The sequence below is a fragment of the Pseudorca crassidens genome, chromosome 21 (genome assembly GCF_039906515.1).
Source record: "Pseudorca crassidens isolate mPseCra1 chromosome 21, mPseCra1.hap1, whole genome shotgun sequence".
NCBI classification, from domain to species: Eukaryota; Metazoa; Chordata; class Mammalia; order Artiodactyla; family Delphinidae; genus Pseudorca; species Pseudorca crassidens.
In genome coordinates this window covers 20321682-20338969 of record NC_090316.1, presented here as the reverse complement: position 1 = coordinate 20338969, position 17288 = coordinate 20321682, and the positions used below count along the sequence as shown (strand labels likewise).

The 17288-nt window shown below is 34.0% G+C and overlaps 1 protein-coding gene across 4 annotated transcripts in view; it reads right to left on the bottom strand.

Annotated features, from left to right (window-relative positions):
• Positions 1 to 17288, bottom strand: part of MICU3 (mitochondrial calcium uptake family member 3) — an 87848-nt gene that overhangs the window by 40146 nt on the left and 30414 nt on the right. For all 4 annotated transcript variants that reach the window (XR_010939594.1, XM_067721950.1, XM_067721949.1 and 1 more), the window contains exons 3-5: positions 11407 to 11438; positions 6766 to 6844; positions 2989 to 3036 (exon numbers count right to left, since the gene is read on the bottom strand). Coding sequence is in view for 3 of the 4 variants with exons in the window: in XM_067721950.1 (XP_067578051.1) it covers positions 2989 to 3036; positions 6766 to 6844; positions 11407 to 11438 (159 nt within the window). In the remaining variant the exon portion in view is untranslated. The remainder of the gene's footprint in view (positions 1 to 2988; positions 3037 to 6765; positions 6845 to 11406; positions 11439 to 17288) is intronic.

Genomic DNA, 17288 nt, shown 5'->3' with positions numbered 1-17288 from the left:
TATATATATTTCTGCTTCATAAATTAGCACACTTAGTAACACAATTGATAATACACTTTAAATCTACTTGTGTGATACCTGTTGCATAGCACTGACAGTAAAATTTGACTACCTTCCTTCCAAAGATAAATATTTCTTTCTTATCCAAAGTCTGTCAGTTTGTTTAAAAGGAAAATATCAGCTCATCACATCTGAAGTATTTTTAATATGTCAGCTACTTAGAACAGAAGGAAAAATAAGAATATGACACAATGGAGCAGTCTAAAATCTTGGGAAAATTATAATGGAAATAACCTGAGAAAAAATGTCAAGCATGAGAGATTACATATTTGGGTTTGAACTTCTAGAGGCTTCAAATACAGAAATATAAAGAGAGCTTGAATACTTAATTCTCCCCAAATACAAGGAACAACTCCTTTTCTGAGAAAATCAGACTTTCACACATTACGAACTGCCTTAATTTTATGAACCCTATAATGAGATTCAATCCTTCTTCTCTTTTCACTTCTAAGGCATAAAGAAGAAAACCTGGACAGAAGAAAACTTGAACGTATCCTTCAAAGAGGAGCTCAGTGTACATGCCTTTTTCAAAACATCTGAACTTCTCTTTTAAGATGACTGGCAAAAAGTTTAAAAAGGACCTCTCACAGATACACTTGCCACTACCTGTTGTGAAACCGTGAACCCGGCAAAAACAAAGCACACGGCTCTACTTTCTTAACGGGTAATAGCTGTCTCTGAAAATAATGGAAATGAAAGCCAGTCTTTTATGGAAGTTCATTTTTTTGCACGTATTTTAGGAATCTAGACTTATTTTCATTATCATTCGCTTGAGAAAGAAATAAAAAGTTACACCATCTCTGATAACCAAGATTTAAGCTTTAAAAATATCTGAAGACATATAGAAAGAAGTCCTCACCAGCATTACTTGGAAGGGAATATTAAGTTAAAGTAATAAAAAGTAAAGGGGAGAAAACTATGGACAGGTAACATAGATTATCTAGCCCACTTCCTGCCAGCCCTCTTTTCACATTTTTCTTGGTTCTAATCTAAACGACACCCATAACTTTTCAATTCAAACTCTTAGTAGTTTCTAAGACGGGTCCTGAACTCCAAATGAAGATTCACAGCATCCAAAGATCCTACCCTTTCTGTAGTAAGCAAAAACCACTATCTGTGTTTTTTCCAACATGCTTAAACCAACCCTGTCCCAGCTCAACAAGTGGCTTTCCTCACCAGTTTTGTTTTACTCGGACCCATCACTCTGCTGGTCCAGGCACTTATAACTTCTAATTTTGCATCTAAAGTTGTTCTGCTAACAAGATAACTTTAAAACAAGTCTCTGAGACACTCCTTGGCACCCACTCCTCTACTTTCCACAGTGGCATTCATCACTGACTGGACTGAAAGCATCAGAATGGCTTTCCACTCTGGGACAACCTCAGGCTGTCCTATAACTAACTGCACAATACTTGCTTTTCTTCAGCACCAACATTTTAAATGACTTTGAGCCAGGATGAAAAAAGCAAGAAAAAAATATACAATTTTTGAAATACACATGTGTGCGAGCACACACACACACACACACACACACCCCAAATTTCCTGCAACAGAACTCCAACATAACAGCATCCATTACTAAATTCAGAAATAACACAGTGGCTGTGAATTTTCTAATTACAGAAGTATAGGAATTTTAAGATTGGTTTCTAATGATACAATTTTATTGATGTTCTTGTTTCCACACATCTCCATAAATCTCCACAATTGGAAATTCCACTAGCCACATTCTTTTATTTCACTCCTTTCTTCATTCATTTGCCAATTATTTTCTGAGAGGCTACCATGTGAAAAGATAAAATCTTTGCCATCGTGGACCTTGCATTCAACTGTGGGGAGAGAGACAAAAACATGTAAACCAGTAAACAAACACTTTCGAATAGTTCAAGTACTATGAAGAAAATAAAACATTGTAAAGGGATAAAAGGGGAGAGATGAAAGAGGGAGTTATTTTAGGGAGAATGGTCAAGTAAGCCTTCTCTAAATCTTCATATTTCAAAGGAAACCTGAATGATTTTTACTATCCTGAGGATCTTTAGTAAAAGTACTGATGGTAGAGGGAGCAGAAAGTACGAATTCCTGAGGTGAGAATTCAGGGAATAAAAAGGTCAGGTGGCTGGAGCACTGTGAACTATAGCATGTAAGTTCCTCCATTAAATGCAACGAAATTTAACTGAACACCTTAGTAAACCCTTCATGTACTTCATAAGAATTGCTGTATATGAGAGGAAGATAATAATAAAGCTGTTGTAGGATGTATGATGGGTCTTCTTATAGACTTACTAGTTAAAGGACTCATTCTTTCACACTAGTCTTGCAGAAAATGTGATTTGAATGAATGAGTGTAGCAGGAAATTTACAAATCACTACACATCCTGACCTTTAGGCTCCCATGTAGATCCAACCACAGGGATTGATATAGGATATTAAGTGTATAATTTATGAGCATTTTATTTACTGCACCATAAGCCATAATAATATTTATGGTTTTGACCCTTCATAGTACTGTGCTTAGCATTTTCCACTGGCATTTAGACATGAATTTTGCAAAACAGCCTGGATAGACCTAAACTGATTTTCAATGCAGGGGTCACAGGTTCGAGCCCTGGTCCGTGATGATTCCACATGTCTCAGAGCAACTAAGCCCGTGCACCACAACTACTGAGCCTGTGCTCTAGAGCTCGTGCGCCACAACTACTGAAGCCCATGTGCCTAGAGCTCGTGCTCCGCAACGAGAGAAGCCACCGCAATAAGCCCACACACCGCAACAAAGAGTAGCGCCTGCTCGCCACAACTAGAGAAAGCCCACGTGTAGCAACGAAGACCCAATGCAGCAAAAAATTAATTAATTTTAAAAAGATTTATTTCCCAAGATTATGCTTGAGAAAGAAAACTGTATCCAGAAATAGATTTAATGAGTATACTTACTTGTTAAAATACATAAAAGAAAAAGATATTCTGTGTAAGAAATCACACCTAGAAGAAAAATAGTATTAGTTATGCTATATATAAAATATTACTTTCTCTTCATATTTATCAGGTAAAATATTATTCTTATAATAGCAGTAATATTTATAAAGAACTTAGAGTTTTAAAGAAGATGCTAAATATTGTTTTCAATGAGACTAAACTATTACTACAAAATCAGGGTGAAAGAAACAAAGTTTACATTGTTTCATATGCCTCTGTAGAAACTCATACAAAAATCACATTAATGCTTCCAGATATACTGGCATAAAAGCAAAATTATCAATAATGTGTACATATAGCTGTAAATTTTAAATGTGTTGCTAGCTTTCAAGGTATGAATCTAACATAAAATAAAAATGTTGGAAATGGTTAACACTGTAAAATGCTTCATAATTTCTTAGTAACCCTTGAATAAAACATTGATATTCTTGCTTAGAGATTTGACTTCTTATTGCATTCAAAAAACACAACTCTATAGTTATCACTTTTCTCCTTTCAAGTTATCACTCATTATTCTTGATAAGCTTCATGCTTCTATTAAATGTAATCTAAGAAGTTTCAATTTTTACAGAAAGCTTACACTTTCTGTATATTGTATCCTGAGTTCTCTGTAATCTCATAAACTTTAAAAGGAGTTTGTTTGGACTACATAAAAACATACATTCTGTTACTCAAATTCTTGCTTTTGGATTATAACACCCAAAACTAGAATTAATGGCTTAATTGTTTTTCCAAGTGTATCCTGAGAAAATGAAAATCAGAAATAAGCCAATAACATTTATCCAGATACCAGACAGTCCTCATGTTTGGTAAAAGGGTATAAAAATCCTTAAAATAATCAGATCGTGAACTTTAAACTCCACTTTACCTGATGTTCTTTGAGGCTACCCTCTTTGTTACAGAACAAAGGAAGAGGAGTCACTGTCAGGCAGTTTGTCAGAAGATGTGAAGGGACCGAGCTAGGAGGCCCTGAAAGCATTCCCGTCTTTTGTTTATACTAGAATATTGTGACCTATAGACATAGTTCTGGTTGATTGCCATGAATGTTATGGGAGAAAGATTCTGGAATGGTCAACGTATATAAGATACAATACCTAGATTCCATAGGGATCCCTCAAAAAAAAAGATCTGGAAATGGGCTCTGTATCTCCATAACCCCGTCTCACTGACTGTTGCTCTGACTTGGTGGAATGCACAAGAGGTGCTGGTTAGCATAAAGAAGTTTAATATCTGCTCTACATCTTTTACTTGATAATCAACTCAAGATTCCCCTCACTGAAGGATTACAAAACAGCGAGAGTCCTGATGATGATGATCATGGTAGGCACTTGTCTGAAGTACTAAGTGGTTTTTGAGGTGGTATAATCCACAGGGAAGAAAAACAATGTGAGAAACTCATGATATAATTTAATAAAAATGGTCAGGGACATATATACACGACCAAATATAAAATAGCTAGCTAGTGGGAAGCAGCCACATGGCACAGGGAGATCAGCTCGGTGCTCTGTGACCACCTAGAGGGGTGGGATAGGGAGGGTGGGAGGGAGGGAGACGCAAGAGGGAGGGGATATGGGGATATATGTATGTATATAGCTGATTCACTTTGTTATACAGCAGAAACTAACACACTATTGTAAAGCAATCATACTCCAGTAAAGATGTAAAAAAAAAAAAAGGTCAGGGAGAAGGGAAAATATTACTAAACATGAACTGTAGATTCATAATGTTTTTAATTACAAAAATGGAAAACCATTAGATTAACCTTTCAATTTATTTTAAGGCCACCCAGGGTCAAAAATAAAATAGTAATAAATGCTAAGCATATAGTAATGTTTCGATCCTTAGAAAAAGAGGCTAAGAAAGATGCCAACTAGGTTTCTCTTGAAAATTCAATTTTAAAAAATTCTAAGGGAAGTTTCTTAAAAGCATTACACTGTTTAGTTCCTATATCATGATATATTACAGTCAGCTATTATAACTAAGTCTATGTAATTCATGTTTTCATAAATGCTGTATACCAATTAAATTTTTGTAAAACTGCCTAACATTTTCTTGCTGGGTTATATTTTAAGCAGACAAAATTAATTTGTAAATTAGTTTTCAATAGTTCTAAAAACTTAGCTTTACAATTCCTCTTCCACCTAATCTCTTTATAAAAAAGCAAGATTCTCTGTAACTCTCTACTTTACCTAACCCTATGGTTCTAAAACTTCTTGGGTATACGGATTACCTTGATAATCCCATCACTATGACATAGATCTGCACTGTTCTACAGTGTAGCCATTGGCCACACGGGGCTATTTAAATTTAAAATAATTAAAAGTAGATAAAATTAAAAATTCAGTTCCTCAGATACAGTAGCCCCATTTCAGGTAATTAATAGCCACATTTGGCTCGTGGCTACCATACGGACATTCCCATCACTGCAGATAGTTCTATTGGGTAGCACTGAATAGATCATCTCCCCCTGAAAAAAATATGCAAATATGCATACAATTTAAGTAGGATTAGGACCTGCCTAAACCTATGGCTTCCAGATTTAACCCTCCCCCTAACTAAAAAGAATTTCCTTCTTCCATGCATTTATCTTTCTTGGATTATATTTGATCCAATTGCATTTTCCCATGAGAGGTATCAAAGAAATATTTTTTACATTCACCAATTTCCCTCATTATTCCGAGCTTTGAATTTTCCTGATCCTATCATTCCACCCTAAGATTTAAATGGCAATCTTTAAGACAACTTCCAGAAAAAAACTTCTAAGACACCATGGCCCAGATTTCACAAAGATTTAAAAACCCTAGTTATGAAAAGCCTACAGTTAAAGACAAGGTGTCTCCTCCTTCCAGAGTCCATGAGAACCAGGTGTAAGCAATCTGAATTTCTAATTCTGCTTAGGCAAAAATATATGGATTATAACTAATCCTTTATAAAGTATTTATCTTCACATTAAATATATTACTTTCAAACCAATATCGGTTGAAATTGATGAAAAAAAGGTAAGTTTAGATAAATGCTTTATATTGTTATTTTGCATACTCTTATATTTGAATATGAAAATATATATTTCTAAGAAACATTCCTTTTTAAGATTAAAGAGAGTTTATTAGTTTCTGCTATAAACATTTATAAAAAGTACAATGTAAAAGAAAATTGCAATAAAAGCTATATAATTTGATTGCAAAGCCATGTATGAATTAACGAGTTAATGTATAAATAGATATGGGTAATATGGTAAGTTGAAATAGGTGGATTTTTGCAGTGAGTGTTGTTTTTAAAAGAAACATGTTCAAATTGTGCAACCAAAAGATATATCCAATAAGCTTTTCATATTGATTAAATTTAAGAAAATCTGCAATTCCCTGGAAGTAAAAGGAAAGAAGAAAAATAGACATTTGGAAATCGGTATTTTTGAAAATTGCTTTCTGTGGGTAAATATAACATATACTTCTCAATATGGTTAAAAAGGTTTTTTTTTAACTATAAAAGTTCATTTTGTTGTGAAAAGTGTGGAAGATATGAATAGTGTATATAAAAAGTAACATAAAAACCACCCTTAATCTCACTGCCGAGAAACAATCATTATTAATATTTTGGTGTTTTTCTTTTCAGTTTTTTTTCCATGTACATAGACACATTAATTATAAAATTATTTAAGCATGAGGAAAATATGTATAAATAGTATAAATAATATAGTATCAATATTAAAATACATAAATACTATAGTTAACTTACCTCTTTCTTTAAGACTTCGAAATAGCTTTGATGATCCTTTCCAAACTGGTGGTGTTTCTGATAGCATTTGATTTAATTCCTATGACATAAGGTATCATAATGCTGATTAACTGGTAAACCATTTACTCTTATAAAATAGACCAAAAATATTCAAATGCCTATGCAAAAACATTCTCTGCTTAGAAGACGTGAGACATGACTGTATTTATACTATTTTATCTGTGGTTCATTCAACCATAAAACCCAATATTTGCCCACAGTCCAAATGTAAAAATAAGTGATAAAGATGCTACATTAAATTCAATTAGAGCTACCGAAAATTTCAGGTAAACTTAATAACTGGAGAAATACATATATATATGATAATCTAATTAAGATGAAACAGTGAATTTAAGTTCTGGAGCCAGTTAGAAAAGGATGGTTCCGTGGAAGCCACAGGAAAAGGTGGACTTCCTAATACAGGTCACACATGATCACTGGGCTTCACATACTGTTTTCTGTAGCCATCCTGGATTTAGGGGATTTTGTGGTAGATGAAGTAACTGGGCAACAGATTACGCTGGGAAAGAATGAAGAGTATTTTAATAGTGACTCAAAGAATGATGACATCAGATGAAGCGGGATGACAGGGTGTTGAGTTATTTTGTCCAACGCTGCAATTTTTTTTTCTAATTTTAACTTAAATATTCAGTAAAGAATACCCACTTCAATTGCTGGTTAGCCAGCTTTTTTTCTTTTTTAATCAAGCTGAGGAGGGACTATTTTGGAAAATTTAAACATTTGATTCATTGCTCAGATACTAAAACGATTTTGTATTTATTACACATACTGTGTTAAAAATAAGTGAAAATTATAATTAGGTTAACTGTGAAAAAATTATTAAAGGATTTGTTGAGATAAGTTGAAATAATTTGAAATTAAAAAATTAGTCTGCTAAGTAACATACTGAAAAAACAATAGAAATGACTTTTTTTCCAGATCTGACTCTTGCTACTCAAAATGTGGTTCCCCAATGGCCCGGGCATCATCACCGGGGAGCTTGTTAGAAATGCAGAATCTCAGATCCCATCCCTGGCCTCCTGAACCAGAATCAATTTTTAACACGATCTCCAGGTGATTTTTATGCACATTCAAGCTTGAGAAGCACTTTAGACAAATCCTTCCTGATGTAGTTGTACATAAAAAAGCTCTGTGACATTTATAAACCATCTTTTTCATTATAGAGCTGGGTTAGCAGGCAAATAAGGAATCTCTGGGATGCCAAAGGCAGGAGAGGTATTTTTAGGGGATTTATAGACGCCCTGAAGTCTATCTGTGAATCCTTGCTCTCATTTCCTTCCTGGTGTTATTTCTGCACTGCAGGTAAGAGATGCCACTTGGTGCTCAGTAGTGTCTGACTAGGGTAGCAATTCACATATGAATAATAATGAGAAGCTAGGATATTTAATGTTTAAACAATAGTAAACTCATAAACATTTTTGTTAGAGCAGGAGATTAAAAAATATTAATATTTTGAGTACATTTTATATATTTTCATTAATACTGTTTCTATTATATAAATACTACCATCTCCATTTTAACTGTTCCCATGTATTCAACTCATTTCTTCTACTTAAACTCAGCTAAAATTTAAGACCAAAAAAATCATAGCTACCTTTTACTGAGTGTCCCCTATATGCTTGGCAATGGGCTGATACATATCTCATTTAATTCTAAAAAATTACCCTCATTATGCATATTTTACTGTGTCTTAAAGAAGATAAGTAACTCACCCGGGATTATACAACTAGTAAATGACTGTCCAGATCCTTACTGACTCTAAGCAGTTTATTTTTGTAATAATTTAGTTCCTTGTCTGGTCTAGATCATCCAGTTGACATACTAATCTTGTTTTGTGTCAACTTCAGGGACTTTTTTTTCTTAATTTAATTTTTATTTTATATTGACATATAGTTGATTTACAATATTATGTTAGTTGCAGGTGTACAGCAAAGTGAGTCAGTTATACATATACATATATCCATTCTTTTTCAGATTCTTTTCCCATATAGGTTATAACAGAGTATTGAGTAGAGTTCACTGCAGTGGAGGCTAGGGACTTTTAAGTTTTATTAAAAACTGTATTTCCACTCAGGCGGGAATCTCTCTCCCCTCTCCCAGTGCCTACCTTAGTCTCTTATAGGTAGTAGTGTTGTATGATAAAGAATTTGATTGGCCTTTGTCCCTGGTTCCTGGGAGGAAGACTATATCCTTGCATAACACCAAAGTTTATGCTGAGGAGATGACTCAAGATGGGGGGCTGACCTTCAAAAATAACCCCATGATTCAAGTGTTGGGGCTTTGAACTAGCCTGACCTCTGGGGAGGGGAGAGGAAAGGGACTGGAGATTGAATTCAGCCATGTGGCCAATGATTCGATCAATCACACCTATTCAATGAAACCCCCAATAAAAACTCTGGACACCAAACTCAGTGGAGCTTTCAGGTTGGTGAACACATGGGTGTGCCAGGAGGGTGACATACCCTGATCCTGCAGGGAGAGGGCACAGAAGCTGTGTTTGGAACCCTCCTATAACTTGCTGTATGTGTCTCTCCATTTGGCTGGCTTTGATTTGTTCCCTTATAATGATAAACTATAATTCTACATGTAGAACGTTCCTGAGTTCTATGAGTCAGTCTAACAAATTATCAAACTTGAGTGGAGTTGTGGGAACTCTCTGAATTTGTAGCCAGTTGGTCAGCAGTGTGGGTGGTCCGGGACCCCTTGAGTTGCAGCTGACAGCTGAAATGAGGGCCACCTTTTTGGGAAATGGGTCCTTAAATCTGTGGGGTCTGATGCTAACTCTGGGTGATAAGTGTCAGAACTGTATTGCAGTATTGCAAGTAGGGACTAAATAAATATTTGCTGGATTGAATTCATTTACCTAGAATTATAGATGCCTTTGAAAGGCTTTATACAATTTTTCTGAGGACAATTTTTATAACTATATACGTAATATATATGTTATAGGAAAATTAGTAAGTGCAGAAAATAAAACCGGATTGTAATCCAGGGACGAACCACAATTAAAAATTTTATTTAATCTCCTTTTAATCTAATTCTCTATCTAGGCATATTTATACAGTATTTTTGTCATTCTTGTTGCCAATATTAAATCATTTTCTGCTTACTGTTTTGTAAATTACTCTTTGCATTAATATGTCATGAGTGTATTTTCCTGCCAAATATTCTTCATTTTCATTTTAATGGCTACCTAGCAATTGTCTATATAAGCAGTTCTGAAATGTAACTCTTTATACTCTTAAAAATTGTTTACCCAAAAGAGATATTGCTTATGTAGGTTATATCTATCAATATTTAATGCATGTGGAAATCAAAATGATACATTTTTAGAACACAAAAACACACAAGCACATATTCTATTAGTTCTCAGAGTGATGATGTCATCACTCATCACGCAGCCTCTGGAAAACTCCACTGTACACTTGTCACAGAATGAGAGTAATAGAACAAGTATCTTCTCAGTATTATTATGAAAACAGTCTTGACTTCATGGACCCCCAAAAAGGTCTTTGCACGTTAAGAAAGACCGGTTTATATTATTTTGCAATTTGCTGTTTTACTCAAACTCATGTTTTTTAGGTCTATTCATGTTGATACACATATCTCTTGTGTATTTATTCATCTTAGCTCTATATTACTGTATTGTCCTTCATATGCCTATTTCACATTCTTTTATTAATTCCTCTACTGACTGGCATTTATATTGTTCCTAATTTTTTTAGGACTCCTGGTATAAGCATACAAGTGTTTCTCTTGTAAACATATCTAGAAGTAGAATTTTTGATATGCATTAGATAGTGCCAAATTTCTCTCAAAAGAGACTATACCAATTTACATTCTCATCTGATTCCTCCTTCTTCTTGTCCTTGAATTACTGGTATTGTTAGATTTCTAGAACCTGACAATCTGATGGGTGTGAACTAGCATCAGATCATTGGTTTAATTTGCATATCCCTGATTACTAGTGAGGTTGAGCTCCTTTACATATATTTATTGGTCCTTCTGGCTATGTCTACCCATTATTTTCTTATTATCTTTTGTATATTGATTTACAGGAGCTCTATATGACTACAAGACACTTAGCCTTTTCTGTTAATAATGGGTTGGCCAAAAAGTTCGTTCTGGTTTTTCATATCTTAAGAAAACCCGAACGAACTTTTTAGCCAATCCAATATGTTGCAAGCATATTCTCCCACCTGTCATACATCTTTTAACATTGTTGACACTGTCTTTTGGTGTGCCAAAATTTTTAATATTTAATTTAGCAAAATTTGCTAATAATCTCCTTTGAGTTCAGCTTTATATATCTTATATATATGTACATATCACATTTATATATGTATACATCACATAAATATATATATATAAAATAGTGTGCGGGACTTCCATGGTGGTCCAGTGGCTAAGGCTCCATGCTCCCAATGCAGGAGCCCCGGGTTTGATCCCTGGTCAGGGAACTTGATCCCACATGCCACAACTAAGACCCAGTGCAGCCAAATAAATAAATAAATTTTTAAAAAATAAATAAATAAAATAAAATAGTGTGCATGCATACATATACCAAGAGCTTTAACCTACCTGCTTGGAAAGTGACTTCCATGTTTTAGCAACTATAATAAACATAAAAAATTAGATAATACTTCATGTAATATATATCAAAATTCAGTAACCATCTACAATCATAACTCATAACACTGACTTTTATATCTAAAAGGCAAAGTTTTTTTAATCTCAAGATTTAAACCTATGTATGTTATGCATTATGTATTTGTTTCACGTACTATAAACTACTTAAATAATATCAGTGGAATAGAAAACACATTTTCCATAATCATTATCTTACTTTGGGGATTTCTGGATTTATAAAGTAAGTTAATTACTCCATGTTAAATATCCTATGGGCTTAAAACACAAACAATGATATTCATTAAACACTGATGTTAGAATATAAAATATTAACATAGAGAAATTATAATTTTAAGGTGTCACTCATGATCTCTGCTGTGTTAGTATCTCTGATTATACTTCAAAGGTCAGGTCTCTCTAGAGTGAAGGGGAAGGATAGGGGCAAAGAGAAAAAAAGATCAAGGAGAGAACAGGTAATGTGATAGAGAGACTCTTGGCCTGTTTTCCATCCTTCTCCCCTAAGAATGTCATAGTTGAATAAAATACCTGAGATCACTTTCTTTTTCTGATTTCTCCTCACATCCCTGAAGATCTCAAACACTATAAATCTCATAATATTAAAATAAATACATAGTCAACATTGCTGTTTCCTTGCTCAGATTTGAACACTGTGAATATCTAATGCTTGTCCAAGAATTATCTCCAGGTTTGTATGTGATTAAGTCCTATAACACAGCTGCATTAGGAACTAGTAAATATCAACTATTTCAGCTACATTACAATAATGACAACCAATAATTTTTCTACATGGCAATGTGGCCATTTCTGTATAGTTAACCATAGCTAACGTAAACAATATATCAAATTCAAGATTATAAGATAGGCATGTTTTGCTTAACTTTCTCTTTTTTAAGCGATGTAATAAGTCATTTTAAGATCAAAAGGGAAAAACTATGTTCTAAAATTTGGCAAACTGATTTTTATGAAGATAGTTTTCTTCTCTATGTAGCAACAACATCCTTCCTTTACCCAAGACAGTTTATATGCAAACATGTAATCAAGTTTAAAATCAAGATTAAAATCACAGGTCTATACAGTAGAATTCAGCATTTAACCTTAATTATAATACTTTACACATTCATTTCATAGACATCCTCCTTTACACAATGAACACAACAATGTAAATAATATTTATTATTCTGTTGCTTTTGAAATATAGCAGTAAGAAAAGAAGAAAAATAAATGGTACAAAAGTACATGCACATGCTCTTATGCAATGTTCAGAAGCTATTTATCAAAAGAGGAAGTTAGACACTCTTGAGTTTTGTAGGGTTTATGAGATTTCCAGGGTAAATTATTCACAAAAGACATATTCATTCTGCCGGATATGTCACCATGGTCAGTATTATTGGTTTTTTTTTTTTAATAAAACTAAAGAGCCATTAAGATTGTTCTTCAAAGGATTTTCTGATTTTCTAAATTCCTTATTTCACATGAAGTTACTGCATATATAAATATAAGGTGAAGAGGGACTTCATTCTTTTGGATATATTTTATTTCTTAAGCTATAGGTTGATGTTTTCATTATATTTTTAATATTTTTAGTATGTCTGAAATTTTTTAACTTAAAATTAAATTAAAATTAAATAATACTTGAAGCTATATGAAAATAATTACTTATTTTAGTTCTAGATGAACAGTTTACCTCTTAGGTTCTATTTAAGTGGGTAAAACAAGAAATTTTCTTGATTTCAAACACAAAGTTACAATCAACAATCAGATATATATCTCAATTGACATTTATTTGAACTACAATTATTAAGCAAATGTTTACATAGCATACCATTTTCCTGTTGATGTTGCCATAAAATTATATTAAAGATTTTTAAAAATAATGGTTATGAATTCAAGTGATAATGATTATGATGACAATGACAGCTAGCAATGTTTATTAGTGCTTACTGCATGTCAGGTATTACACTAAACATAACTGATATCATTCAATCCTTAAAAAACCTCATAAGGCTGCTATTTTTACTTTTATAAATGAAGAAACAAAAGATTAAATAACTTACTCAGGTTCTCAAAGCTCATAAATGAATGCCAAGGTCTAAACACAAGTCAAATTTCAATATGCTATTTTGATATGTATATGATTTAATATTCAGTCTATGAAGCATATTTTCTTTTTTGAGGTAAATATTTCTTTTTAAAACCCTACAGTTTTAAAAAAGTTTTTACAACTATCTTGATCTTTAGTTACCATTCTTAATTATGTCTTAAAAGTGCTGGTTAGAAATTAACTGATATTAATTTGTGGTTGTTAAATATCCTGTGTTTATACTGGAAACCAGTTTTTCCCCTGCAAGTGATAGTTTTGGAATATCTATCAAAAGAATCACAGCTAAAATTATTTCCAAAAAGCAAAAATCCAACAGTAGGCTTCCAGTGAATACATTATGAAGATAAAAATAAAGAAAATAATGAATTAAAAAATTTCAAATTATGAAATTTTAAACCAGTAAGCATTACTTAAAGGATAACTTCTCAAATATGTTTGACAACAGTTACAGAATTTGATGCAAAAGTACCATTTGCTATTGTAAGAGATATATTAATAGCTTTATCAAATCTATACCAAAAATAAATATAAAAATCCACACTGTACAAAAACAATTAAACAAAATGTATGGAACACGTATATACCTACTTATGTATAAGAGTCTTTTCTATGTACAAAGTCCCTACACTCAGGAAACGTACAATATTATAGGAGGACAAAAAATACAGAAACAACCAATTCCAAGGCAGAATATGTTTATCTGGCACATGGTAAGTACTCAATAAATATTTCTTGAAGGAAGTGGGAGGGAGGGGGGGAGGGAACGGGAACCAAAAAAGCATAGAGAGATACAATTCTTACCACAGACTTCAAATTCTCCAAAAAAAGAGCCCTACTCAACCTCTAGCCTTTTGTATCGCTACTGTCACCTTTATTCTCATACTATGCCACCTCCCTAGGCAATCTCATCCATACACACTGCATTAATTACCAATCATGTACAGACGAATCCCAAACACATACCTCTTCCCAGCCTTCCCCCCGATCTCCAATGGAAATAATCCAAAGCATCAAAAATTAATTCATTAAAAGCTAATGTGTGAAGTAGCCTATTTGTCAAATTACCGAAGATTGAATTTTTTGAACTTTTATACATTTTTCTTTCACCTCAGTTACCTTTTTTGTTGTTGAGAATGTTTAAGATCTGTTCTCTTAGCAAGTTTTAATTATACAATGCTGTACCATATTATCAACTACAGTAACCATGCTTCCATTAGTCCTTGAGGATTTATTTTAAGTTTGGTTTTGCCATAACTCTATCTCTGAAGAAGAGATGGCTATAATTGTTTTAACCTAACTTAAGGCATTCATTTGACAGTTTCAAGCAGATTATCAAACAACTAATTATGTGGTACGATGATTTTCAGTGAATTGAAATCAATGATCAAGAGCTAGATCCTACTGCCTCCTTGATATCTCCTCTTTTACAAATCTGAGGCATTTAACTACATCATGTCCAAAACTGAAGTTGTGATTTTTCCCTTTAACGCCAGTCCCTACTGCCATCCATCCAGTTAAGCCAACCAGAAATCCTTAGTACTCACTACTCCATCATTACCATTGCCACCACTGTTAGAAGCTTCTGATGCTTGGACAAGAGTCTCCTCTCTGGTCTGCTCATGGCCACTCTGGGCCTCTGTAATCTGTCTCCACCCTGAGATCTTTCAAAACACAATATAATCATGGCAGGCAACTGTTAAAAACAAGACAACAGGCCCAAAATGGAGTTGCCTATGCTAAGCCCCATGTCACCCAACTGAGACTTAATTACAGTGTCAGTTATCTCCCACATGGAATCTTAAACCAGTCATCAGGAATCACCTGATCAGCAGCAGTTAGGTCATCTGTCTGACAGACCCCTACCATCTCCTGAAGGCAAGTGACCTCACAATAACCAACCTGCTTTTTCTGGCCTAATATAACTTACTTGTTCCTGCTTCCTTCTGCCTATAAAAGGCCTTTCATTTTGTACAGCTCCTCAGAGCCCCTTTATATTTGCTAGATTGGATGCTGCTCAATTCATTAATCGTTGAATAAAGCCAATAAGATCTTGAAAATTTACTTAGTTGAATTTGGTTTTTTGGGTTTTTTTTTGCAGTACGCGGGCCTCTCACTGTTGTGGCCTCTCCCGTTGCGGAGCACAGGCTCCAGACGCGCAGGCTTAGCGGCCATGGCTCACGGGCCCAGCCGCTCCGCGGCATGTGGGATCTTCCCGGACCGGGGCACGAACCTGTGTTCCCTGCATCGGCAGGTGGACTCTCAACCACTGCGCCACCAGGGAAGCCCTGAATTTGGTTTTTTAATACACCAAATTCTCCTGCAGCTTAAACCACTACCACAGTTTTCCATTACTTTTAGGATAAAAACAAAAATGTTTAATATCAGCTTACAGACTCTAAATGATTTGGCCCTACCCATATTCCACATACCATATTCCTCCTTGCTCTTTGCACTTATAGCCACCCAGATCTTTTTTCCACTCCTCAAATGTATCACACTCCTTCTTGTCATGGCACCTCAGCACACGCTGTTTCTTCTGCTGAAATTCTCCACTCCCGATTTCCCATTTACCTAGCTAGCTCTTATGATTTCATATTTCATGGTGATATTTATTTCCGCAAGGAAGATTTCTCTGAGCTACCTGACTAGGTCACTTCTCAAAAATACACTCTCATAGAATCAAGAAACATTCTTTCATGGCACTGAGTTATAATTTGTTGTTTATATGTAAATTTTGTTGATCAGTGTTGGCTTCCTCCACCAGACTGCAAGCACCATGAGAGTGGAGAACATTTACCTTTCGTTCCCCTCACCACTGTATCTCCAGTGCCTAGTGCAGTGCCTGCCATTTGATAGTTGTCCTTGACTACATGTCATTTAATATTCTGTGAGATGAAATGGGAAGGATGCATAAAAGCACTTCTGCTGCCTTCCAAAGTACTATGGTTGTCTTGAGAAAAAATACTCTGTGATTATTTTTTGAGTTGTGAACTGAACTAGTTCCTTTTTTTCATGGAACCCAATTTTTACTTGAAAGAATAACTGACAGACAAATTATGGTTATTTAGACCTGGGTATCTGGCAGACATTTTTGTACAAATGAACAAAGTTGCTTCTTGCTTAAAGAAAACTGACAGTATTTGTTGTTAATGATAACATTTGAGATTTCAAGTAAAAATCAGAATATTGGAAAACTTGTATACACCACGAATTTGACAGCTTTCCAATAAGTAAAAACTTTTCTGATGAGATTATGACAATATTAGTGAATGTGATTTTTAAAAAATATTGTATAATGAGATATGTCAACATTTGGAAAATCTGCATAATTTAATAAACCAACATTTTCCAGTTGATGTTACAAGATTATATAAGGGAAAAAGATCCATTCAAAGTGCAATGTAGGCCAATGTATTTTAACAAAACAGATAACAAAAAAGTTTCAAAGTCCACATTGCAGCTAAACTTTAAGAAACTACCATTAGCCAAGTATTGATACAGTACCAAAGAAGAATATCTACAATTATCTAAAAGGCTACTGAAATACTCTTCCCTTTTCTTACTTCTATATTTGTGAGGCAGATTTTGTTCAGATACTTCCTGAAAAACAATACATTGCAACAAATTGAACACAAAAGCAGATATGAGAATCCAGATGGCTTCTGTTAAGTCAGACATTAAAGTAACTTTGCAAGAATGTACATAATGCCCC